Consider the following 22,995-nt stretch of genomic DNA (forward strand, 5'->3'; position numbering starts at 1 on the left):
TTTTGTTTTAGAAATTAAAAATTAAAAAAAGATCACAACTATTTAAACAAAAAATGGAAAATATTAAAAAAATAGCAATTGTTGGAGGTATAATAAAAAAAATCAACAAAGCGTCTTTAACAGTATGATCTGTTAGGGGGGCCCGTTGGTGCGCTTTCGGCTCTTTTTTTTGGAAAGAATGGTTGGGAAGTAGAATTATATGAACGAAGACATGGTAGGACCCTTTTTTATATTAAATATATATTTTATCTTTTAAAAGATATAAGAAATTCTCTAAACGACAACCTTTCTGCTGGGAAATCTATAAATCTTGCGTTATCAGAACGAGGAATTGAATCTTTACGTCATATTGGTCTTGATAAAGTTATTTTGGAAAATGCTATTCCTATGTATGGAAGGATGATTCACAGCAGGGAAGGAAAACAAACGCGTAGAAAATATGACGTATATGGAAGAGTATTTTTCTTCTTTTCTTACTTTTTTTATTAATTTTCTAGTATATTAACTCTATTGATCGTAAATGGCTTACAGCAAAATTACTTAATGAAGCTGAGAAGCTTTCTAATGTTAAATTGTTTTTTGACTGCAAAGTCGTGGATTGTGATTTTGATACAGGAACAGTTTGGTTTAGGAGAAGGTATGTTGCTATTATTACTATGAAGGAAATTTACTCTTTGAAATAGTCATGATATAAATAATTTGGTTAAAACTAATGTAGACTTTATTATTGGATGTGATGGAGTTTATTCCACTGTTAGGCAATCTTTAGAAAAGAAAATAACGTAAAGGGTTATTTTTCTTAATCAACAAATAAGTTAATTCGTTTATAGGGTTGATTTTGAGAAAAAATATATTGATAGGTAATTTTTCTACAAAAAAGTATATTTGATATAATTCTCACATGGATTTAAAAGTATGTGGTGTGAATTTAGCATACCAGCTCTTATCAAAAATGAGGAAATACATTATGCTATTGATCCCAATTATCTTCATATATGGCCACGTAAAACATTCATGTTTATTGCACTTCCAAATACAGTAAGATTATGAAATTCTGTAATTTTTCTAATAATTAGAACAAAACTTTTACTTGTACACTATTTATGCCTAAAACTATGTTCGAGAAAATAGAAACAGAACATGATCTTCTAGAATTATTCGAGCAGAATTTTCCTGATCTTATAAATCTTATAGGTCATAATGAACTTGTAAAGCAATTTTTTACGAATCCTAAATCTCCTCTCGTAACAATAAAGGTTAGGTATTTATTTTAAGTTAAATATTGAATTAATGCCTTATCAGTGCAAACCTCATTTCTATAAATCGAAATGCGTTATTATTGGCGATGCATCACATTGTATGGTTCCATTTTATGGACAAGGAATGAATTGTGGTTTTGAAGATGTTAGATTACTTTATCAACTTATAAATTCGAATTCTACAAATCTGGAAAAAGCTTTGATAAATTACTCAAATACAAGATATGTTGATGTTGTTGCTATGTGTGACCTGGCATTACATAATTGGGAAGATATGAGAACATCTATTTCTCAAGGATATGCAATAAAAAAAATCATTGAAGATTTCTTATATTTACGATTTCCACTTCTTGGAATTGTTCCTTTATATACAATGATTAGTTTTTCTAATATTCGCTATTCTCTAGCACTTGAAAAATGGAAAAGGCAAAGGAAAATATTAGATTTTTTAATATATATGGGCGGGATTGGAACATTTGGGAGTATAATGTATTTTGCTACACGAATTATTTTTAAAAGCATGAAATTTCTAACCAATTAAATTATAAGCAGCATATTTATATTTTTTAATAAATACTATATTGTACAATAAGATTAATCATAATGATTTTATTAATTTTCTACATTAATTATTAAATGTTTTTTTTTTCCTAATTTTAAAATGAGAAATTTATTTCCAATAAGCCAATCTTCTGTAACTTGTGTTGATGGATTAGTTATTTTTTCTTTATTACTACGCACTCCGCCATTCTGTATTAATTTATTTATCTTTGCTAAAATTTATTAATTTTTGTTAATAAATATGTATTTAAAATTACATTTACTTGAAATAACATTAGTTTCTTTAATTATTTGAGATATTGCCACTCCAATAACTTTTTTTCTACTTAAAGTAATAATATCTTGTTTATCTGAGAATACCTTAAAAATCTGAGAAATTTCTAATTCTTTATCTTGATTTGAAAATAATAACTGTGAAGTAGCCCTAGATTTTTCCATTTCTTCTTGTCCATGAATTAGCATAACAATCTCTTCTGCAAGTTTATGCTGCGCATAGCGTTTCTCCGGGTTATTAGAATGCTGTTTTATAATTTCATAAATAACATCTAAAGGAAGAAGTGTAAAAAATTTTAAATATTTTTCAACAATTTCATCCGAAGATTGTACAAAAAACTATATATTAGATAATATAATATAATAAAAGATGAAATACTTGATAAAGTTCATAAGGACTAATCATATCGGGATTAAGCCAAATAGCATTTCCCGAACTTTTTCCAATTTTCTCGCCATTTTTCTTAAGTAATAAAGGTACAATCATTCCATATGGCTCTCTTCTAAATATTAATGAATTTGTTTGGCTTTCTTGAGAATTCATTTTATTAATAAGTTCTATTCCTGAAACAATATTTCCCCATTGATCGCTACCTCCTATTTGCAGTGAAACATTATAATGTTGATTCAAATACCAGAAATCATATGCTTGAAGCAATTGATATGTAAATTCGTTATAATTAATCCCTCGATTTGATTCAAATCGATTTTTCACACTAATGATATATTAAACACTAATAGCTAATTATTTTCCTCAATACCTATCTCTTGAAAGCATTCTTTTCAATTGAATATTGTGTCCAACTATTTTTAAAAAGTCAAAAAGTGAAAGCTGATTATACCATGTTAAATTATTAATAATATAATATTTTCCAATTTTCGATGCATCGTATCCACGCTTAAGTGCATATGCTGTCCCATTTTTAAAAAATCTATCAAGCTGACTCTCAATTTTTAAACAATTTTCAGACAAATATTCTAAACTCATTTTTTCTCTTTCTTTCATTTTACCAGATGGATCTCCAATACGAGATGTTCCACCACCAACCTTATAATAAAATTCATTATTAATATTACATCTTAAATATTTTTTCCTACTATCCCATAACAAAAATGCCCTTTTAAATAAAAATGAAGAAGAGGTAATAATACAACTAGATGTCCAATATGAAGTGATGCTCCTGTAGGATCCACGCCCATATATACCGAAATATTATTAGATTCTATCTCATCTCCTAATTTGGAACTATTCTTATTCATTTAATCTATATTTTTCCCCAATCAATATATATTATACCTTGATATCATTTGTATAAGTCCACGAGCCCTTAATTCATCAATAAGAGGCGCTTTTTTTTCCTTATTTTTTGAAATAATATGAGAAAACCTTATAATATATCTTCCTATATATTTTTTATAGCTTATCATTAAGAATTTCTTAAGTTTTATTGCTTTTTTTATAATATTAGAATCCTTATAGTGCCGCTGACGTTGAAATCTATACGGTTAGAACGTATAAAAAGAAAAAAAAAGTAAATGCAAAGGGAATGAATAATGAAGGAGTTTTTATTAAAAAAGAAGAGTCTATAAAGGAAGATATTGATATAGATTATGAGGGCTATGAAGATGACTCTGGAGATTTGGATATGTCAAGAATAAGAAGTAAAGTATGGCTTGTTAAAGTTCCAAAATTTCTTCTGGACAGATGGGAGTTAATCAAGGAGGATGGAGTAGATCTTGGTATTATTCGTATTGAGAAGTAAGTGTTTTATTGTTTAAAAGTAGTAAATATTGATGAAATGATTAGTAACAAGTTGGATAATGTAAATCAATAGTGAATTTTAAGAAAAAACTAATATTAAAGATTAAACTTATAATACCTAATGTTGAAGGGAATAAAGATTTACCTTTGGAATATAATGTGTTTGTGATGAATCGACATACACGTAATACATATGTTTTTGCGGAAAAGGATTTGAAATCGACGCAAAATACATCAGATCAGACAATTTTATCAGAGGGATATTGTGAGAAATATAATAATTCGTGCAAATCTGTACAAAGTGTGTATATTATATATCTGGAATAATTTTTTTAATTATTTTAAAAAGAACATATTGCACTTGTTGGAACAATTGCTCATGAATGTAATATATCACCTATTATTGATGAACAGTATCGAAAAGTTATGCAGACACGATCCAGGATTGCTTCTCAGCCTAAAAGGAAAATACAAATGCTTAATAATTATAATGCACTTACTGGGAATTTTATGGCATTAGGAATGCCTGAAACAAATACAGTGCGATTCAGCAATTTTATTGTAATTTCTTTATTATTTAAAAGACTAATTATTGATATTTCTTTAGAAAAATACCAAAAGAAATTCTCAAGATCAAAAAGCATCTCGATTACCACGTAACGAGCTTCTTGATATATTATTCAAATGTTTTGACGATTACGACTATTATTCAATGAAGACTTTAAAAGAAATTACAAAACAACCTGAAGTTTGAATATTTTTTTTAAATTTATTTTTCTTACTTTAATAGACATATCTTAAAGAGGTTTTAGAATCAATAGCGATATTACTTAAAAAAGGACCATATATTATGAAATGGACACTTAAAGCTGAGTTCAAAAATAAAAACCATATGGCTATAAATGAAATAAAACAATCTAACCCTAATAAATCCACATCTACTTTACATAATGCTTGTTCGACTCATGAAGCCACTAGCAATAATGAAGCAACTGACAATAATGATAAAATAATGCAAGATTCTTTATGAATTATATATTAGGTTCTTGACTAAAATACAAATTATTTTGTATATATATATGTTTTTTTTTGTTTTTAAAATTAGATCCTCATTTTTATTTTAATATATATTTTTGAAAACTCTAATAATTTTTCTCTAATTTTTTAGTTATTTTAATTTTTGTATTATTTTTATTTAATCTCAGCAAATCTAATAAATTATTAATAAAATGGAAGATGATAATAACTATCTAGAAAATTTATGTGAAACAGATTCTGTATCAAAAAATGAGAAGAAAGGATTTCAAAATTCTATTTTTCCTAAGACAATAATGACAAATGATCCTTATATTCGGTTAAAATATCTTCAGCGACATTTAGAAATGTTAGAATTGCAAGAAACATTTATTAAAAATGATCAAAAGAGTCTTAAAAGAGAACTTGTTCGTGCACAGGAAGAAGTAAAACGAATTCAAAGTGTACCTCTTGTTATTGGACAATTTTTGGAAGCTATTGATGAAAATACAGGTAATCTTTTATATATTATTTTAAAAAATATACTAAAAGTATAATTAGCTATTGTTGGATCTACAACAGGATCCAATTATATTGTTCGTATTCTTTCAACTCTTGATCGAGAACTTCTTCGTCCTTTTTCAAGTGTTGCTTTGCATAGGCACAGTAGTGCTCTTGTCGATATCCTACCTCCAGAAGCAGATAGTAGCATTGCTATGCTTCGTCCAGATGAGAAACCTGATGTTACTTATCAAGATGTTGGAGGACTTGATATGCAAAAACAAGAAATTAAGGAAGCAGTTGAGCTTCCTTTAACCCAAGCAGATCTTTACAAACAAATTGGTATATATTACATTTAATGTTATTTCAATTTAGGTAATGCGCTTTCTAGGTATTGATCCTCCGCGGGGTGTTTTATTATATGGACCTCCTGGAACTGGTAAAACTATGCTTGTTAAGGCAGTCGCAAATTCTACTACTGCAAGTTTTATACGGGTTGTTGGAAGTGAATTTGTTCAAAAATATCTTGGAGAAGGACCTCGAATGGTACGTGATGTCTTTAGGTTAGCTAGAGAAAATGCGCCTTCAATTATTTTCATTGATGAGATTGATGCTATTGCTACAAAACGATTCGACGCACAAACAGGTATTATCATTATTATAGGAAAATATTGGATATTAACTTAGAATTTTTAGGCGCTGATCGTGAAGTTCAGCGTATTCTCCTTGAATTGTTAAATCAGATGGATGGTTTTGATCAAGGATCTAATGTCAAGGTATATAATATATATCATTATTTATATTATTATGAAACAATTTTTAGGTTATTATGGCTACCAATAGGGCAGATACATTGGACCCAGCATTGCTCCGACCCGGACGCTTGGATAGAAAAATTGAATTTCCAAAAACTGATAGGTTTATTTTATAAAATTTACAATGATACATATTGATATCTTTTAAGACGTCAAAAACGACTTATATATAATACCATTGCTTTAAAGATGTCACTTTCTCCCGAAGTTGATCTTGACAGTTTTATTCTTCGGTAAAATAAATCATTATATATTAAATTTTTCTAATTATTAAAAGTCCTGATATAACATCTGGTGCCCAAATTGCTGCAGTTATGCAAGAAGCAGGCTTAGTAGCAATTCGTAAGAGTCGTTATCTTGTTATCCATTCAGGTTTTTATCTTATCTAATTTTTAATTCTAATCTTTTTTTAGATATAGAAGAAGCATATCGATCCCAAATTCAAGAAGCTGATTCTGAAAAATTTACTTTTTATACCTAAATCTCAAAAATACTTGTATATACATTCAATATTTATATCTTATATAACTTAGTTTTGCTTTATTTTACTATAACATTTTAGAAAATAATAATCATTCTATTCTTTATAATATTAAAAAAAACTTAATCATTTTTTTGTTTATTAGTTGTTAGACATATTTACCGCATAGTCCTAGATTTTTCATTTATTTAAACTTGTATATTTTTTATTTTTTTCTGATTTTGAATATTTTTATCAATTGATTTTAAAATGTCTATTGTTAATATATTGTCTATTGATATATTAAATAATCCTGCACCTTTTCTATCTCCTTATGAGTTTGAAATTACATTTGAATGTTTGGAATCTCTGGAAAATGGCAAATATATTACATTTTTTATTTTTAATTCATAAACAGATTAGACTTAGAATGGAAATTGACTTATGTTGGTTCTGCTACTTCTACATTACATGATCAAGAACTTGATAGTCTATTAGTCGGGCCTATACCCATTGGAATTAATAAATTTTTGTTTCAAGCAGATCCACCTACGGCAGAGCTTATTCCTAAGAAAGATATTCTTGGTGTTACTGTTATATTACTCACATGTGCTTATGATAGTCGAGAATTTGTAAGAGTAGGATATTATGTTAACAATGAGCTTCCAGGTGTATTATTAAGAGAGGATGGTACACCAGATGTAGAAAAATGGTCAGTAGAAGATGTTCAGCGTAATATTCTTGCAGAAAAACCTCGTGTAACTAGATTCAATATACGATGGGATGGAGAGGGAGGGGAAGAAATGCCTCCTGTACAAGATGATGTAGAAGAAGATGAAGAAATAGTAGATTTTGATTTATTATTTTTTTAAAAGTCTAACTTTAATTTAGTATAGTATGGAAGAGCAATTAGATGATTTTCTTGAAGAGACAGAATATAATGAAGAAGCAATTGAAATAGATTTAGAAGAAGAAGAAAGTAGTGAATTTAATAATTCGTAAAAGATCAGAATATAAAAGATGAAGATATTTATATTAAAAAAGAAAAGATGAAAACTAGATTTGTAAAACCTTATAAATTTCAAAAATAACCAAAGCAAGAATCTTTGTATAATAAAACAAATGAATATGAAGAATGAATGTATATAAATATTTTTCTTATAAAAATAAAATTAATTAGATCAATATCTAACTTTTTCAGTTTGCATAAGAACATCCGAAAACTCTTCATAAGGAGTTGCAGTATAAGGAATTTCTTTCCATAAATTAGGTGTCAAAAAACTATATGTGTTCCCAATAGCAATAAACGTAGCTTTAACAAAATTTCCAAGGGTCCGTGTAGCTCCGCGAGATGATGTATAACAATCTTGAATACCAGCAAATTGAAGAAGACGTTTAGGAGTAGGTGCCGCAACAATACCTGTTCCTCGAGGAGCAGGTACAAGACGACACATTGACGAACTACATTTTCCACTCACTTTTACACAAACAGTATGGGGATCCCCTAAAGAAGATCCCCAATATCCTCGACGAACTGGAATCACTGATAATTTAGCAAGAATAATAGCTCCACGTATAGCAATCGCCACTTCCTTAGAACATTTTACACCAAGACCTACATGTCCATTTGAATCTCCAACTACAACAAATGCTTTAAATCGTGTTCTCTGTCCTGCACGCGTTTGCTTCTGAACTGGCATAATTTTTAAGACCTCATCCTTCAATTTAGGCAGAAACCAATCAACAATCTGATATTCTTTGATAGGAAGTGAATAAAGATAGATTTCCTCGATTGAACGAATCTTTCCTGCTTTAACAAGTCTTCCAAGCTTTGTTACTGGAACCCATGTATCTTCTTTCTCCTCCTTATGACCTCGTCCTCGTCCTTTACCACGCCCAAATCCTGCTCTCTCTGTTGCTGGAGCCATCTTTTATGAAAAAGCTTATTTAATATGATTTCAAAGATTTTTTTAAAAATCTCGAGCTTACGAAGTTTAGAAAAAAGGCAGTCACGATATTATAAATAATATAGAAATAAAGATGTTTATTATATACAAACAATGACAGTAAAAAGGAGTTAATCAGATCTAATAATCTGTATGTATTTTTTTGAAGCAACTTCTTTGGTTGTACATTTTTTTTTCGAAGCGATTGAAGTCTTTAAAGATTAGAAAAAAATATAAAAAATAAATTAATATACCCTTTTTAAAGATACCATAGCATATGGGTTAAGACGAAGCATAAGACGACGATTTCTGAGAGGATTCTTCTTTTGAGAGATTCTACGTCGTGTTTGTCTAGGACCTTTAGGTCGAAGAACCATTTGAATTTCGCTTGAATTAATAATTCGAGTAATATCGGGTTGAGTAACGATATTAGATGGCAACATATAGTTTTTCTTGAGAACGGCTGGTTCTTGTGTTGTACCATATAATGAATCGAGCAATTCAAAAGCGGATTGTGTCCATATAATGAATCGACCAATATGACCACCTGGAGCCAATTGAAGAAGATTCAATGCGCGAACATTAACAAGTTCTACACCAGGAACATTTCGAAAGGCTTTGACAATACCTTTGTCTTCTGCATAAACAATAAGAGGACCACGTCTGTGACGATATCGACGGTTTCTCATTTTGCCTTTTCCTGCTCGAAGTTTGCGTGAATTAATCACTTTAACAACGTCTGGGTATGCCTTGAGAGAATTTAAAACACGAATTGCTTCACGTGTTTTTTCAAGAGACTCTATTCCTCCCGAAACTACCAATGGTATCTCTGGAACCATTTCAATACGATGACCCCGTGCTGATACTAATGAAGGAACAGCTGATGCTGCCAATGCAGAAACAATTGCATAACGCTTTTGATTAAGATTGACTTTAATATGCCATTTTCTCCATATTTTCGTTGGCGCAAACATATGTCCTCCTCTACACATATTACCATATCTTTAAATATCTGTTAGAAAACTCTTTTTTTTTTCAATTCAAAAATAAACATACGCTGCCTGACCCGCCCTATGAGTACCTCCTCCTGATACACGAGGAATACGTGAAACTGCTCGTCCAGTTCCCCATGATTCGGCTGATGTTTGATGGCCTGCTAATGCACTTACTGCATAAGGTTGTCGTCGATTCTTAGAAACTGCTGTATGAACTGTTTGTATAAGGTCCGGTCGTATCGGTGCCTCTAAAACACTTGGAAAACATACAGTAGATCCTGTTTGAACACCTAATTCACTATAAACATTGATCTGAGGCCGATTTATGCCCATCTCGTTTTTTTAATTTTCCGTTCAGTTTTTTAAGATTTATAAAAGTAGTCACAGAACTATAAAAATAAATAGATAAATAATATTAAGAATTTCTAAGATTTTTATAAATTGTTTATCAAATATTTGTTCTTTCTTACTATTTTTATTAGATTTATTTAAATCTTAAATAAAAATCTTCAATTTTTTAATTCGTTCTAAAATTTTTTAATTGGATTCTTAAAAATTTTAACGGTCTCATATAAGAAAAATTAAAAAATATTTTTTTTAATTGTGTAATTAGAAATTAAAGGAATGGGGTAAGTTATTTTAATTTTTCCTAAAAGAAGATAATAAGAGCTTATTAGTGCCTATAAATATGTTGAGGGTATGTTTATAGATAGGATGTTAGAAATAATAAAATAGTTTTTTAATAAAAATATTTAATTGTTATTAAATGGCTAATATAACATATTTAGAATTGTACAAACATAAACAATCGGATGTTCTTAGATTTCTTTTAAGATTACGTTGCTGGTAGTTTTATTTTATTTGTAAGATTTAAAATATAACGAGTTAAGGGAATATCGTCAATTAAATGTTATTCATCGAGCATCTCGTCCATCCAGACCGGATAAAGCACGTCGACTTGGCTATAAGGCTAAACAGGGGTTTGTAATTTATCGTATTCGTGTTCGTCGTGGAGGGCGTAAACGGCCAGTTCCCAAAGGAGCAACCTATGGAAAACCTACTAATATGGGTGTAAATCAGCTTAAATATCAAAAAAGTTTAAGAGTGACGGCAGAAGAACGTGTTGGTAGAAAATGCTCAAATTTGAGGGTTTTAAATAGTTATTGGGTTAATCAGGATTCCACTTATAAGGTTTGAAGGATTGAAATAGGATATAGGTTTTAATTAGATAGTATTATGAGGTTATTCTTGTTGATCCTCATCATAAAGCTATTCGTCGAGATCCCCGTATTAATTGGATTGTAAATGCAGTTCATAAACGTCGGGAAGCTCGTGGTCTTACAGCAATTGGAAGGAAATCTAGAGGAGTTGCAGGCAAAGGACATTTATATAACAAAAGTTCATGTGGAAGGAGGAAGATATGGTATAATATTTTTATTATCTGTTTTTATTTTTTAACAATTTTATAGGAAAAGGCATAATACATTATCTCTTCGTAGATATCGTTAAAATTCTAATTTTATTTACATTTTGTATTTAATATCTGAGTTTAATAATGTTTTATGTATGGTTTTTTCCTCGATTTAAAAAAAAGAAGCTTAAATAATGTTTCAGTCAAAAAACATGTTTAAATATCATTATTTATATATAACATTAATATATCTCTATTCTTTTAAAATATTAAGTGCATTAGATAATTTAGTAACACCGAATCTAATTAGAAGGGAAGTTTTTTAATGGTTCTAAAAATGTATTTTGATTATGATTAAAATTAAGATAAATTAAAAAATAAATTATCATTAAATATGTTAAAATCTATTATCCTGAAAAATTATTCAGACAATGGTTAATAATAAAAATAATTACCCCTTTTAGATGATTTAAAGCAATGTGCCCTTGTTTTTTTGCTATTATTGTATCTACAATCCAATATTGTATTATATTCATTCTAAAAATATTAACATTCGTTTATTTCAATAGAGATAATGCTAACATTAAAGGAACAAACTATTTTTTATAAGTTTAATAATAAAAAATATTAAATAACATACAAACATAATAAAAAATATTTGTAACTTTTCTTCACTACTAGTCCAAGATAGTAACCAATTCGCAGTATTATCTAATATAGGTATCCTAAGGATCGGAAAGACTGAAATTTTCATACAGATAAGACCAAGAATATATATGAATCTACGAAATATATTATTTTCAATATGTTATTATTAAATTACAAACAATTGTTTCAACCACCAAGTAATTCGAGGAGGATCTCCATCATAATCACCCGATTTAGTTCCAACACATCCCATAAATTTACAAATCCTTCCAATAAATCCAAGAACTATCCAAAGAATAGGAACTCCTATTGTTGTATCAATCTAGATTTGATTACACAATCTCACAGATTTATCTATATCTTTACCATAATATTCAAAAGATACCTTATATAATGAACAAATTCAATATTCTAAAAAATATTATTCATATTACCACACACAAGGATTAGAAAAGCCATGTTCTCTTTCATTAAATCCAATAATATTAGAGATAAAAACGTTTAAAATATGAATTACTGCTGCACCAATAATTTGTTTTGAAACATCAAAAAACCTAGAGATATCATTAGAGATGATTAAAAATACAAAAAAATCTATTGTTTTTATCCATATCTTCAAGAACTTACCATATTCTAAAAGATCGCCGAGGGTATTCCCAATGTCGTTTAATTAAAAGTGAAAAAAGTACAAAAGCTCCTAGAATTTCTTGAACAAAAAGTGAAAACGGGCTTAATATTTTGCAGTCTAATATGTCTTTTTGCGCATTTTTCATTTTATACGGATTTGTTTTTAAAAAAGCTTTTAAATAGTTTAAGTTGATATCGAAATTTAAACAATTGTATCAATGAAAAATACCTAGTATTAGAATATGAATTATATATAATTTAATGTGTAATGCTAGCTTTTTCCAAGAGCTATCTCTAATAAATATATCCTTTTTAAAAAATTAAAAGTCAATAAATATGTTTTATAAACATTATTTTTTGCTATTAATGTATATTTAACTAGGTTTTTATTTATTATCGTCGTTAGTATTCTATATTTATGAAATTGTTTCCTTTATGATAAAAAAAATACCTTAAAGTCTTTATTAGAACCAAAAAACCGATCATGATTCATTGATAATCCAGCAGATATTAAAAGTACTACAAGAGTAATTGCCTAATATATTATATCATTTAGTTTTTTAAGATTTATGGATAATTAATCTATATATTACCTGGGAATATATTCTAGCTTGAACCAATTTTTGAGTTTTAGTAAGATATTTATCTCTCCAAAGTAATGACATAAATCCAATCATTCCCAATACCCATGACCCGCCTATAATTTTCCATTTGTTTTCTGAACACCATTTAAAGAGAATACTCTGTGTGTTGGAATTTTCGATAGTTTTAACCGGATTGGAAGAACTGTATTTACTTTTCAGGTAGTTTCTTGACGCATTATCTGAAGATACTACAAGTGCTGTCTATAATATATTAGAAAGATTGTAAATAGTTTAAATTGAATAATTACTGTTGCTATACTAGAAACAAAAAATGACTAATTATATAATCATTAGCTTAAAGAAACACAAGTTTTTAAAATTAAAACTTTTATTGGAAATGTTAGTTGCCTGAATTTCGCCCTAAATTTGATTATTATTTATTTTAATAAAAAACAAAAATATGCCATTTATTATTTAAAATAAAAGCACAAGGAATTGAAATAGCTAATGCTATGATACCGGATTTAATACCGGAATTTATTACTATGCGATAATGTTCTAATTGATGTAAATATCATTATTTTATTTATAATTTAAAATAACCTTCTTCAGAAAAAATTTTCTAAGAATTATTAGTAATGCAATATACTCAATGAAATATATATGCCATAATGTCGCACGGAATATATAAGTATTATTAGTAATATTTTATTTAATCTTTTTTTGAAAGATATCAAATCTTTTTAGATTCTTTAAATTATAGAAGTTTTAAAAATTTAATAACCACTAAAATAAATGTTTTTATTTAATATATATAAATTAGTGTTTTAATTATATATATCAGCTTCTTTTTAGTTTTCTCTTTAAAATTTTACCTAAATTATTTCAAAGTTAATTTTTAATATTTTAAAGACAAATCAATATTATATTCAAAATTATTACATTTTTTATAAAAATAAATTAGAATATCTCCAAAAGACATGAATTTATGCCTTATTAACATATTCATAAAGACTATAATATATATTGATATTTTTATAATTACAAATAACTTTTAAAAACTTATTAATTTCTATGTTGAAATAAGAAAATTAAAAGCAAATATAATATATTTAATTTTCAAATTTAATATACAAAAATCAATTATAATATAAATTTAACAAATATATAAACAATTACTTAAACCTATAAATTTTATAAATATAACTTCACAACTAATCAACGTATTCTAAAATAATATAGAAAAAGTAATAAATACAAAATTCATTTAATTATCAATTCAATAACATAAAACTCAAATTAATATTAGACAATCATATTTTTATTTAAAAAAAACATTTAAATAATCAATATCATTTAATAATAACATATAACTATAATAAATTCTTTATAATTCATCCAACTAAAACAAAAATGACCATATACTATCTCATATGCTCCGCCAATTAAACTCTATTTTTGTAAATTTCTTCAAAACAATTATATATAAACTATCATATAAAATACATGAAACATTTACTACTACATATAAAATCTCAAATTTAAACAATATTTATCAATTTTAAGCAATATCAATTATATTTATAGCATATTCAAAAAATTATATATATATAATTTAAAACGTTAATTTTATAATTGCTTTTTTTAACGAAAATATATAAAAGTCAGAATTATCGCCGATAATTCATCAAAAAACTATTTTTCTCCAAAAATCGTGATAAATTTAGAAAATGTATTAAAATTAGCATATTTTCCATAAAATTTAGAAAAGTATTAAGTTTATAAAAGGAATAATATACAAGGTTTTAAAACATTTGTTAATTAGTATTTTTTCAGTTTATTAACATCAACCTTCTTACATCATTTACACGTGTATTTTTTTCATTTGAAAAGCACTGAAAGTGTCAGGAGCACTTAACAGGTGAAATAAAAACACTTAAATAGAATTTTTGCATCGATTTTCGAACGTGTTTTTTTTGTTTTGGTATTTTTGTCTCCAATATAGATTATTTGTATTTATATAGTGGTTTCCAGGGCTTGAGTTGAATGTCCAATAGTATATATTTCAAGTTTAAATCACAAAAGGAGCCTGGCCGTATTTCCTTTGATGGAACAACCGGACTTTCTGTATTTGATGTAAAACGTGAAATTATCCTACAAAATAAACTAGGTTCTGGAACAGAGTTTGATTTAGCTATATATAATTCCAATAATGAAGGTAATATTCTTTATAAGAATTCAGAACATCCGTTGTAATGACAATTTATAGAATATGATGATGATACTACTATTATTCCTCGATCAACCTCTGTTACAGTACGCCGTTTACCTCCTTCTAAGCCAGGCAAAGGTACTGCTGCCCGTTATGTCTCCGGAAATGCTTCTATTGGTTCATACACTCGAGCAGATGTTTTTCCCAAAAAGACAACAGAAATAAAAACAAAGCCTATGCCTTCAATTAGTACATCCACTCCTCAAAGGAAAGAAGATGCGGAAGATGCAGCAATACAAGCCATGTTTGCTGCTAGTAATGAGCAGTGGCGAGAAACACAAGATAAATTAGCTACTGCTACTCCAATATTCCGACCAAATAATAAAAAGTTAATGCCTACAAATGTTCCAGATCGACCTCCACCTACTGGATATATTTGTTATAGATGCGGTGAAAAAGGTATAAATCAGTTTATTTATTTATTTTCTCATTTTTTCTAGGTCATTGGATTCAATTGTGCCCTACATTATCTGACCCAAGTTTTGATGGTAAATTAAGAGTAAAACGTACAACTGGTATTCCAAAATCCTTCTTAAAAACAGTGGAAAAAACATATAATGAGAATTCTGGAAGTTTTATGGTGAATGCAGATGGAGAACATGTCATTGCTCAGCCCGATAAGTATCTGTCACATTATTTTTTTTACATTATTAATAAATATAAGTGCATCATGGGAAAACTATAAGTCTAGAACTAAAATTTTTACAGCATCAAATATTTATTCTTTTAAGCCAGATGATTCAACGTTAGAATGTACTTTATGCCATAAATTAATGAAAAACCCAAGTACAACTCCTTGTTGTCAAGAAGAGTATTGTGAAGAATGTATTCAAACTACATTATTAGAAGCAGATTTTGTTTGTCCTAAATGTGGAACAAAAGATATTCTTTTAGATACTATTCAAATAAATAATGATAAAAAAGAAAGAATTGAGGAATACATTAATAACAAAATGCGAAATGAAGATATTTCTGTAAATAAAAAAGTATTTTATCAAACTATTTTATTCTTATTTAACTATTTTGGTTAGTCATCTTTAACTACCAGTAATATTGATTCCTCCCAAGTTGCACAATTAAATGTAAAATCCAAAAAGAGACCATTTTCTGATGATGGTAATTCAACTTCCCAAATACATTCAAAACAAAACGGTCAAGCAATGGACAAAAATCAGCCACTTAATTCTCAGTCAATAAAACCCGATCTTCCATCACAAATAAACGGAAATTTCATGTCTTTTTTCCCAGATCCTTTTATGTTAAATCCTTATATGATACCTATGAATTCTATAATGACACCAGGTATATATGGATTACCTCAATATGGCAATTACGAATGTTATCCCTTAGATATATCGAAATATGGGTATTTTCCAAATCAACAAAAAGTATTTAGCAAGGAAGAAGATAGTCCTTATACGCGGATACCACTTAATGATCGTAATACTCATCGTCAAAAAAGAATAAGACAGGCTGATTTTAGAGAATTGGCCTAAATGAACTGTTACTTATGTATATAAATGATTTAATGATTTTGGTTTATTAGGCTTTGGTCCTAGTTATATATGCATTATTTTTAGATATAAGTATCATATTGGTCTCAGAAAAATATTGTTCTAGTGTTAAAGATTTATCAGGAATTCTACAAATCTAAAATCCGAGGTCAAAAGTTCCAAATATCACTAATTTCAGTATAATCTGACATACTAACAAATTATACTAAAATTTAAGTATTTATATTAAATACAAATATTTCAAAAAAATATATAGTTAAAATTATTCAATTACTAAAACACTATTATTAAATGTTTTAAAATAGTTATATCATATTTAATATGAATTGATAATATCTGCAAGCAATTTACATTCATGTGCCCAATTAATTGGCGATACACCCATTACTTGATATCTTACACGAATAGCACCATTATATGAATCCTGTTTAGCACGAACTCTAAATACATAGCTTTTACAATTTGCTTCGTGAAATATATTCAATGCAGCTTGTTCATTTTCTTCCTAAGTAAAATAAATAAATAAATAAATAAATTTAAGAAACCCTTTACCTTCATTTGAGCAATATCATCTGCCGATTTCCCTATAATTTGACGACCAATGTCATCAAAACAATTAAGCCAAATCTGGCCAGTATGATCATTAACTGAGATGGTAACAATATAGCTATTAAAATTAATAAAATGCAATTTATTTTTTGTACTAACCGATACTGAGGTTTTAAAAAACTCTTGTCGCATCTTTCACATCTCCATCTACCCTCATTATCCTCAATAGCCTTTTTATTACAACCCTCAATAGGACATGCAGGATAAAAAATATTTTCCTGCTTAAAAAAAACTATAGTAGCCTTTACAGAAAAATAATCAGGCTGTTCAGTCATTCCAAGTTGCTCATCTTTAATTTGAGCTATAGTTTTTCTTTCCTCTTTACGAATAGTAGTAATAGTTGGTTGATGAGTCATAAATGTTTCTTCTTTACCCTGTTTATCATACCATTTTTTCAGTAAATACGCTTCCTCAATTTGAGGATTAGCAATTATCATAGCGCCACTCAGCATTGACAATGATCGTCCATTAAAATCAGTAACTTTTAATCCTTTAAAAGCAACTATAGTTTCTTGAGGTATATTAAAATCTTGAGCATGTTTTCCCCAAAGTGTTAGACGAACTGAATAATTCGAATTATCAACCAAGAAAATATCCCTTTTTGAATACTAAAAATTTATTAGCATTGTTTATTTTATAGCCATAAAAATAACAAGTTTTTGAGTAGTTTTAGAAGTAATCTCAACAATTTCATGAATATCATTCAAAATTCCAATAACATCTAAACAATTAAAAATTGAAAATAAAATTAGTAAACTAACCAATAATAGAGTCTTTTCCTACGCTATCAAGATCCTTTAAAGACACAAAATTAAATTTAACATGAGGAACAGCAGATTGATCGGGGCACTAACGATAAATTTACCAAAAAAATAAATTAAAACATCTTCTCTAACCCTTTCAACTTCTGTATCTCTTTCAAAAGTAAGTTCATATTCATTCTGTACATTTGAAAACTGCTTTTTAGCTATATTTACTCGACATTTTGATACAAAGTAAACCTTTAATAATTAGAAAAATTATATATATTATAAATAAATAATTACTTGGCCTTCTTGTAATGCATCATATAACATATCTACCTGATCATTGAAAGCAGTAGCACGAATTTCACCACTTTCATCCATAAATATACATGAAAAAAGTTTTCCTTCGCCCTTTTGATTATGCCAATGCTTTATTTCAGTTTTATTAGTCACACGCGCTTTGATAGTCCATCTATAAAAATAAATATAATTTCTATGAAAATTGTATTTATATACTTATTTTGATAAGGTGATAAACTCTCAATAGGATATATAGTCGTAGAGGAAACTGATGATATATGATTCCTAAAACTTTAAACAATTTATAAATAGTAAAAAGATAATATACATTTTTTCTTTTTCTTCATGAAACGTAGGCCCCAATGGCTTATTTCCATAAAACGATGTCTGATTAATTACAGGAATTTCCTGCTTACGGCTCTCCTCTTTATCAGCCGTTGATGAAGACGGTTCCAAGCTAGCAGGAGCTCCAATCTTTGGAAGAATCCCATATTGTTCCAAAATATTAAGATTTATAATAATAATAATTCTAGCAATAAAAAATAAAAAAATACATATATAAAAGATAAAATACTTTCTCTCTTTCATCATATTTACGGAGAATTGTATCAACTGAACAATTGCTCCTTTTTGAAGCTTTCCAGAAACTACAAGTTCATTTTTCTGAGATGCTAACATAGATTGTACATAATGAATAGAATCCGATAATACAATCCGATATCTTTCAACCCCATTACTAACTGAGGTCAATTTTCTTACTTGAAGAACTTGGAAAATAGGTGTTTGAAGAGCTCCTGGCTGAGCATTTCTAATTAAATAATTAGAATCTTAAAATTCAAAGAACATTTCAAAACAATATAGGCTTTAAAGATCCAATAGAAATAGGCTCTGTCATAATTGAACAATAAATTTAACAAATTTCTTATAATCTTTAAATCTTTACTTCTATAATAATTAATAAAATACCAATAATTAAGAAACTTACAATTAAAAAGCACTATTTTAAAGGAAAACTAAGAAACCTACGCGTATATGTCTTAAGCTAGATGTATATTTTAATATTAGTTTATATTGAAAAACTTTCCGAGGTAAACGGGAAAAAGTAAGGAAGATTATCAAGATATAAGGCGTTTAAAATTATTTAAGAAGATACAGAAAATATTTAAAGATTTAGATAGTTTAGAATTGAAAATTACATATTAAAGATATGTTTAAATATAAGGAAGAAAAATGAAGATATATAAAAATCAAAAGATTATAGATATTTTAAAATATATATTTTAATAAAACAAGGAATATATAATGAAATGCATTTATAACCAAAGGATAGACATTAATAGCCAAATCAATCTGTATTAAGTATCATATGGGTGAAAAAAATGATTGAGAATATTTCAAAAAGTCCTTATATAACCAAGTTAAATTTATATTCTAATAATATGATTCCCAGATTACGAATTAATTAATATTATGGTAAAAAATACCAAATAGAAGAACCATTCCCAAGATTTGCATGACTCGAATTTAAGAAATGAAATTAAGTAAGACTTTATAATATCAATCTACTCCAAAAAGCAAAATTAAGGATAAAGGAAAAATCAAGCAGAAAGACTGTATCAAATGAAATTAACCCATTACCCTAATATTTAAAATTATTTTTTAATATAAGTCTGACAAGTTTACTTGAACTATATTTCTCCTAATTAGTTCTAATCCCAGGAGAATCAATTCAAATATTTCCCCAAAATATCGATAAATTTCATTATTTAGATCAAATCAGAAGAAAAATTTAGAGAAAAATCCTAATGCTCATTTGTTGCATCGAAACTTGCATGTAATTAAAAACAATCAATTTAAAGTAGATCTAAGAATTTAGGTGAAAGAAGAAATATTAGTTATATTTGAAGCCTTTGCCTTCTGTAAAGACCATGCAATTAATATAAACAAACCCATGCATGCAAGAAGAATGAAAAAACAAAAAGAAATCCAAATTAATTTATTAAAAGATATATAGCAGTTTTTCCAATTATAGTAACAATTGTGATATCGATCATCAGGGAAACATCCAACATCTTTATAAAGAAGAGGAATTCTTTCATGAGGATAAAACTCTTCATGTGTTGTATAAAATGGACCCGTATTTTTATCTATAAAGTAACGACGAAATGTTGTATTATAATATTTTAATTTTTGACATTTATAATGAGGAGAAGATGGACATGATGTCGTACGTGATCCAATTCTATGAGGCGAACGTAACCCTGTTTCTACTTTTTCCAAACTACGTAAAAATGGGAATCCGGCCGTTTTTCCAGGGGAACGAGGTAAATCTTTTTTTCAAAATGTTAATTCTTTCTTTTTAAAATATAAAGACTTATAATATACCAGAAAGCATTAAAAATGGATCCTTATGATCAGGATCTGATGACCATGAATGATTAACAAATTTCATACTATGTTTTCCTGAAAGACATCCTTTTCCATCGACATTTCGAGAGTGAGAAACAATCGATGAAATAGATGATGTCCTAGACAATTGATGAGGAGAACGCGTATTCGTCTCATAAACAAATGTCTCATCAGAATCAGAATCAATATTTTCATCAATAGCCGACGCTATTTTAGCTGCAAATATTTCCGATTTAGATGCTACTATTATTTCATTAACATAAAATACCAATAACAATTCCTTCAATCAATTCATCTACCATTAACTAGTCTAGATCGTTTTTTCCTCGCTCTTGTACCCTTCACCGTTTCCAATCCTTTACGCAATTTCGGTGCTAAACCACTTGATGAAACTTGAACCGTCTCCGTTTCAACTGTCATTTTAAATGTTCCTCCTTTCAATCCTTCATTTACACTATCTTTCTGCCCTTCTTTTACTCCATTTTCTCCCACCATTTGCGCCATAATTAACCCCTCTTTTGAACACATTTAATTATCAATTCTTAAGTCCTCAATAACCCTCTAAAAGCACCAGAAACATTCAGATATCTCAGAAACAAAGTATTTCAAGATATTTTAAGAGGGGGTCCTGAGCGCCAATCCCCCTCCAATTTTCTAAGAAAGATTTTTCTTGACGTGCCGAGATTTCATCCAGCCCTTATGAATACCCTGTCCGACCCATCCCTAATGACACCTCTAACCCTTAACAACCCTAAAATACCCCTAACCCTAGTTCAACCCTAATATAACCCTAATCAAACAGGGGCCATCCTGGATAACCCCGGAATAACCCTAATCAAACCCTAACTCATCACCACTAACCCTAGCATAACCCTAAACAACCCTAGCATAACCCTAAACAACCCTAATGTAACCCTAGCGTATCCCTAATGTATCCCTAATGTTTATCTAATCTTATCACTAACATATTCTATCCTTAATCAATTCCAGCAACTCAACAACCCTAGTCCCAATAAATTCATCAGGAATCCTAAATTAACCCTAAACATAGTAGGTCAAAATCCTAGATAATATCAGAGAACTTTATATATAAACCCTCTCAATAAGTACAAGACTTTCAGGAAATTTTTAATATGGAAAACCATACAAACTCTAAAAAATATAGCGAACTATCCTTATCAAACGGAGGAAATATATCACTTGAATCAATTATTGGACTTCAAGTAAAAGTTCGAACAATATTAAATGAAACAGAGACAGGAGAAAGTAAGATTTGTAAAGAAAATTAAGAAAAAGAATAATAAGAAGTAGTTTATGCATATGATGCAATTACAAATACATTAGCTTTACAGAGGAAACTTAAAACATCATTACCATGTTCAAGAACATGGGATTTTAGTATTTTAAAGATTTCATGTTTAAAAGAAATCCAAGTTATTGGAGAAATAAAAGAAAAAGTAAATACGGAAGATGAGGAAACTAAAGAAGGAAGCCCATTTATTAATTCTCAGCCATCTATTCTACCGGTTTCATTAGAAGTTTTATCTATTAGAGAACAAATATCTAGGAAAGAACATCAAACAGCGATTTCTCGAAAAGGAATTGGAGTTACTCAAGAAGCACAAAATTTATTTGATTCTTTAAGTCGAACGTAAAAATTATATATTAAAATGATTTAATTTAATATAATTAGTCTTCCATGTCGATGGGAAAAACAATCGATTATTGTACTTGATGATGTTTATATTGATCCTCCATATACAGTTGAAGCATGCTGGACAGCTTCTAAAGATTCTAAAGGTTATTTAAGGGTGTGCAAAGTGGTATTTTTTATTTATTTAAGAAAAACTTTTTTTTTTAATTTTTATAGTTGGAAGGGGAACGTCAAAGACTTGATTCAACACATCGAGGAGGCTAAGTGAACTCTTTTTATTATATACTTATGAACCTTTTTTTTATACTGCAACATTTTATAGATATAGAGTTGCATTTTTACCGAGAAAAAACTATCTTTTCATTTTTACTTTATATTTTTCCTAGAAATTGGGGTTATATAGAAAAATTAAATCATACTTTAAATCTTTCAGAAACTAAAATGTCTAAAAATAAATAATTTTATTAATATAATATATTAATTTAATTTAAGGATAATATACTAGATTAAATAATAATAAAATGTTAATAAGTAATTGTTTTTTTAGAAAATAAAAAAAAACGAAAACATTATTATTGAGTAAAGAATAGAAAGATACTTTTAAATATGCAATAATAAAATATATTATAATCTAT

The 22,995-nt window shown here is 28.0% G+C and overlaps 14 protein-coding genes across 14 annotated transcripts; 7 read left to right on the top strand and 7 right to left on the bottom strand.

Moving 5' to 3' along the window:
- Positions 1-7: 7 nt before the first annotated feature.
- T552_01400 (hypothetical protein) lies at positions 8-1,843 on the top strand. The gene is made up of 9 exons (XM_018369983.1): positions 8-87; positions 137-214; positions 260-456; positions 498-637; positions 684-782; positions 831-860; positions 915-1,038; positions 1,077-1,256; positions 1,303-1,843. The coding sequence occupies exons 1-9, from the start codon at positions 54-56 to the stop codon at positions 1,798-1,800; spliced, it is 1,380 nt and encodes a 459-aa protein (XP_018226137.1). The 5' UTR covers positions 8-53; the 3' UTR covers positions 1,801-1,843.
- On the bottom strand, positions 1,820-3,567 carry T552_01401 (tyrosine-tRNA ligase). Its single transcript, XM_018369984.1, has 6 exons — positions 3,391-3,567; positions 3,192-3,344; positions 2,855-3,141; positions 2,473-2,809; positions 2,078-2,432; positions 1,820-2,032 (listed from the first exon to the last, which is right to left on the bottom strand). The coding sequence occupies exons 2-6, from the start codon at positions 3,291-3,293 to the stop codon at positions 1,872-1,874; spliced, it is 1,242 nt and encodes a 413-aa protein (XP_018226138.1). The 5' UTR covers positions 3,294-3,344; positions 3,391-3,567; the 3' UTR covers positions 1,820-1,871.
- A 31-nt stretch (positions 3,568-3,598) lies between these two features.
- On the top strand, positions 3,599-4,928 carry T552_01402 (hypothetical protein). Its single transcript, XM_018369985.1, has 6 exons — positions 3,599-3,852; positions 3,901-3,916; positions 3,958-4,156; positions 4,205-4,416; positions 4,463-4,603; positions 4,646-4,928. Exons 1-6 carry the CDS (start codon positions 3,641-3,643, stop codon positions 4,883-4,885), a joined length of 1,020 nt encoding a protein of 339 aa, XP_018226139.1. The 5' UTR covers positions 3,599-3,640; the 3' UTR covers positions 4,886-4,928.
- A 111-nt stretch (positions 4,929-5,039) lies between these two features.
- T552_01403 (26S protease regulatory subunit 6B) lies at positions 5,040-6,709 on the top strand. Its single transcript, XM_018369986.1, has 8 exons — positions 5,040-5,382; positions 5,431-5,712; positions 5,762-6,016; positions 6,067-6,146; positions 6,194-6,288; positions 6,335-6,418; positions 6,463-6,557; positions 6,599-6,709. Exons 1-8 carry the CDS (start codon positions 5,085-5,087, stop codon positions 6,664-6,666), a joined length of 1,257 nt encoding a protein of 418 aa, XP_018226140.1. The 5' UTR covers positions 5,040-5,084; the 3' UTR covers positions 6,667-6,709.
- Positions 6,710-6,871: 162 nt separating this feature from the next.
- Positions 6,872-7,701, top strand: T552_01404 (hypothetical protein). The gene is made up of 3 exons (XM_018369987.1): positions 6,872-7,024; positions 7,069-7,490; positions 7,537-7,701. The coding sequence occupies exons 1-3, from the start codon at positions 6,916-6,918 to the stop codon at positions 7,645-7,647; spliced, it is 642 nt and encodes a 213-aa protein (XP_018226141.1). The 5' UTR covers positions 6,872-6,915; the 3' UTR covers positions 7,648-7,701.
- An 84-nt stretch (positions 7,702-7,785) lies between these two features.
- Positions 7,786-8,618, bottom strand: T552_01405 (40S ribosomal protein S2). Its single transcript, XM_018369988.1, has one exon. It carries the CDS (start codon positions 8,571-8,573, stop codon positions 7,827-7,829), a length of 747 nt encoding a protein of 248 aa, XP_018226142.1. The 5' UTR covers positions 8,574-8,618; the 3' UTR covers positions 7,786-7,826.
- A 104-nt stretch (positions 8,619-8,722) lies between these two features.
- Positions 8,723-9,965, bottom strand: T552_01406 (hypothetical protein; the record flags this gene model as incomplete). Its single annotated transcript, XM_018369989.1, has 3 exons — positions 9,648-9,965; positions 8,846-9,593; positions 8,723-8,803 (listed from the first exon to the last, which is right to left on the bottom strand). Exons 1-3 carry the CDS (start codon positions 9,917-9,919, stop codon positions 8,723-8,725), a joined length of 1,101 nt encoding a protein of 366 aa, XP_018226143.1. The 5' UTR covers positions 9,920-9,965.
- A 211-nt stretch (positions 9,966-10,176) lies between these two features.
- On the top strand, positions 10,177-11,134 carry T552_01407 (60S ribosomal protein L15). The gene is made up of 6 exons (XM_018369990.1): positions 10,177-10,215; positions 10,264-10,283; positions 10,375-10,432; positions 10,477-10,777; positions 10,819-11,009; positions 11,056-11,134. The coding sequence occupies exons 1-6, from the start codon at positions 10,211-10,213 to the stop codon at positions 11,093-11,095; spliced, it is 615 nt and encodes a 204-aa protein (XP_018226144.1). The 5' UTR covers positions 10,177-10,210; the 3' UTR covers positions 11,096-11,134.
- Positions 11,135-11,554: 420 nt separating this feature from the next.
- T552_01408 (hypothetical protein) lies at positions 11,555-12,418 on the bottom strand (the record flags this gene model as incomplete). Its single annotated transcript, XM_018369991.1, has 6 exons — positions 11,555-11,593; positions 11,638-11,779; positions 11,825-11,967; positions 12,012-12,030; positions 12,080-12,199; positions 12,273-12,418. 6 exons carry the CDS (start codon positions 12,416-12,418, stop codon positions 11,555-11,557), a joined length of 609 nt encoding a protein of 202 aa, XP_018226145.1.
- Positions 12,419-12,627: 209 nt separating this feature from the next.
- T552_01409 (hypothetical protein) lies at positions 12,628-13,552 on the bottom strand. Its single transcript, XM_018369992.1, has 8 exons — positions 13,524-13,552; positions 13,460-13,478; positions 13,321-13,414; positions 13,243-13,276; positions 13,165-13,191; positions 12,866-13,117; positions 12,724-12,807; positions 12,628-12,682 (listed from the first exon to the last, which is right to left on the bottom strand). Exons 1-8 carry the CDS (start codon positions 13,524-13,526, stop codon positions 12,659-12,661), a joined length of 537 nt encoding a protein of 178 aa, XP_018226146.1. The 5' UTR covers positions 13,527-13,552; the 3' UTR covers positions 12,628-12,658.
- Positions 13,553-14,806: 1,254 nt separating this feature from the next.
- Positions 14,807-16,670, top strand: T552_01410 (hypothetical protein). Its single transcript, XM_018369993.1, has 6 exons — positions 14,807-14,840; positions 14,891-15,074; positions 15,126-15,527; positions 15,569-15,749; positions 15,793-16,114; positions 16,160-16,670. The coding sequence occupies exons 2-6, from the start codon at positions 14,903-14,905 to the stop codon at positions 16,622-16,624; spliced, it is 1,542 nt and encodes a 513-aa protein (XP_018226147.1). The 5' UTR covers positions 14,807-14,840; positions 14,891-14,902; the 3' UTR covers positions 16,625-16,670.
- A 242-nt stretch (positions 16,671-16,912) lies between these two features.
- On the bottom strand, positions 16,913-19,238 carry T552_01411 (hypothetical protein). The gene is made up of 11 exons (XM_018369994.1): positions 19,152-19,238; positions 18,872-19,105; positions 18,626-18,826; positions 18,514-18,582; positions 18,298-18,469; positions 18,148-18,252; positions 18,013-18,100; positions 17,905-17,972; positions 17,351-17,859; positions 17,195-17,309; positions 16,913-17,147 (listed from the first exon to the last, which is right to left on the bottom strand). The coding sequence occupies exons 1-11, from the start codon at positions 19,190-19,192 to the stop codon at positions 16,959-16,961; spliced, it is 1,791 nt and encodes a 596-aa protein (XP_018226148.1). The 5' UTR covers positions 19,193-19,238; the 3' UTR covers positions 16,913-16,958.
- Positions 19,239-20,123: 885 nt separating this feature from the next.
- T552_01412 (hypothetical protein) lies at positions 20,124-21,256 on the bottom strand. Its single transcript, XM_018369995.1, has 3 exons — positions 21,006-21,256; positions 20,683-20,949; positions 20,124-20,627 (listed from the first exon to the last, which is right to left on the bottom strand). Exons 1-3 carry the CDS (start codon positions 21,232-21,234, stop codon positions 20,170-20,172), a joined length of 954 nt encoding a protein of 317 aa, XP_018226149.1. The 5' UTR covers positions 21,235-21,256; the 3' UTR covers positions 20,124-20,169.
- A 538-nt stretch (positions 21,257-21,794) lies between these two features.
- T552_01413 (hypothetical protein) lies at positions 21,795-22,670 on the top strand. The gene is made up of 4 exons (XM_018369996.1): positions 21,795-21,972; positions 22,018-22,357; positions 22,400-22,529; positions 22,577-22,670. Exons 1-4 carry the CDS (start codon positions 21,840-21,842, stop codon positions 22,622-22,624), a joined length of 651 nt encoding a protein of 216 aa, XP_018226150.1. The 5' UTR covers positions 21,795-21,839; the 3' UTR covers positions 22,625-22,670.
- Positions 22,671-22,995: the final 325 nt, after the last annotated feature.

Source organism: Pneumocystis carinii (genome assembly GCF_001477545.1).
Source record: "Pneumocystis carinii B80 chromosome Unknown supercont1.6, whole genome shotgun sequence".
Taxonomy (NCBI): domain Eukaryota; kingdom Fungi; phylum Ascomycota; class Pneumocystomycetes; order Pneumocystales; family Pneumocystaceae; genus Pneumocystis; species Pneumocystis carinii.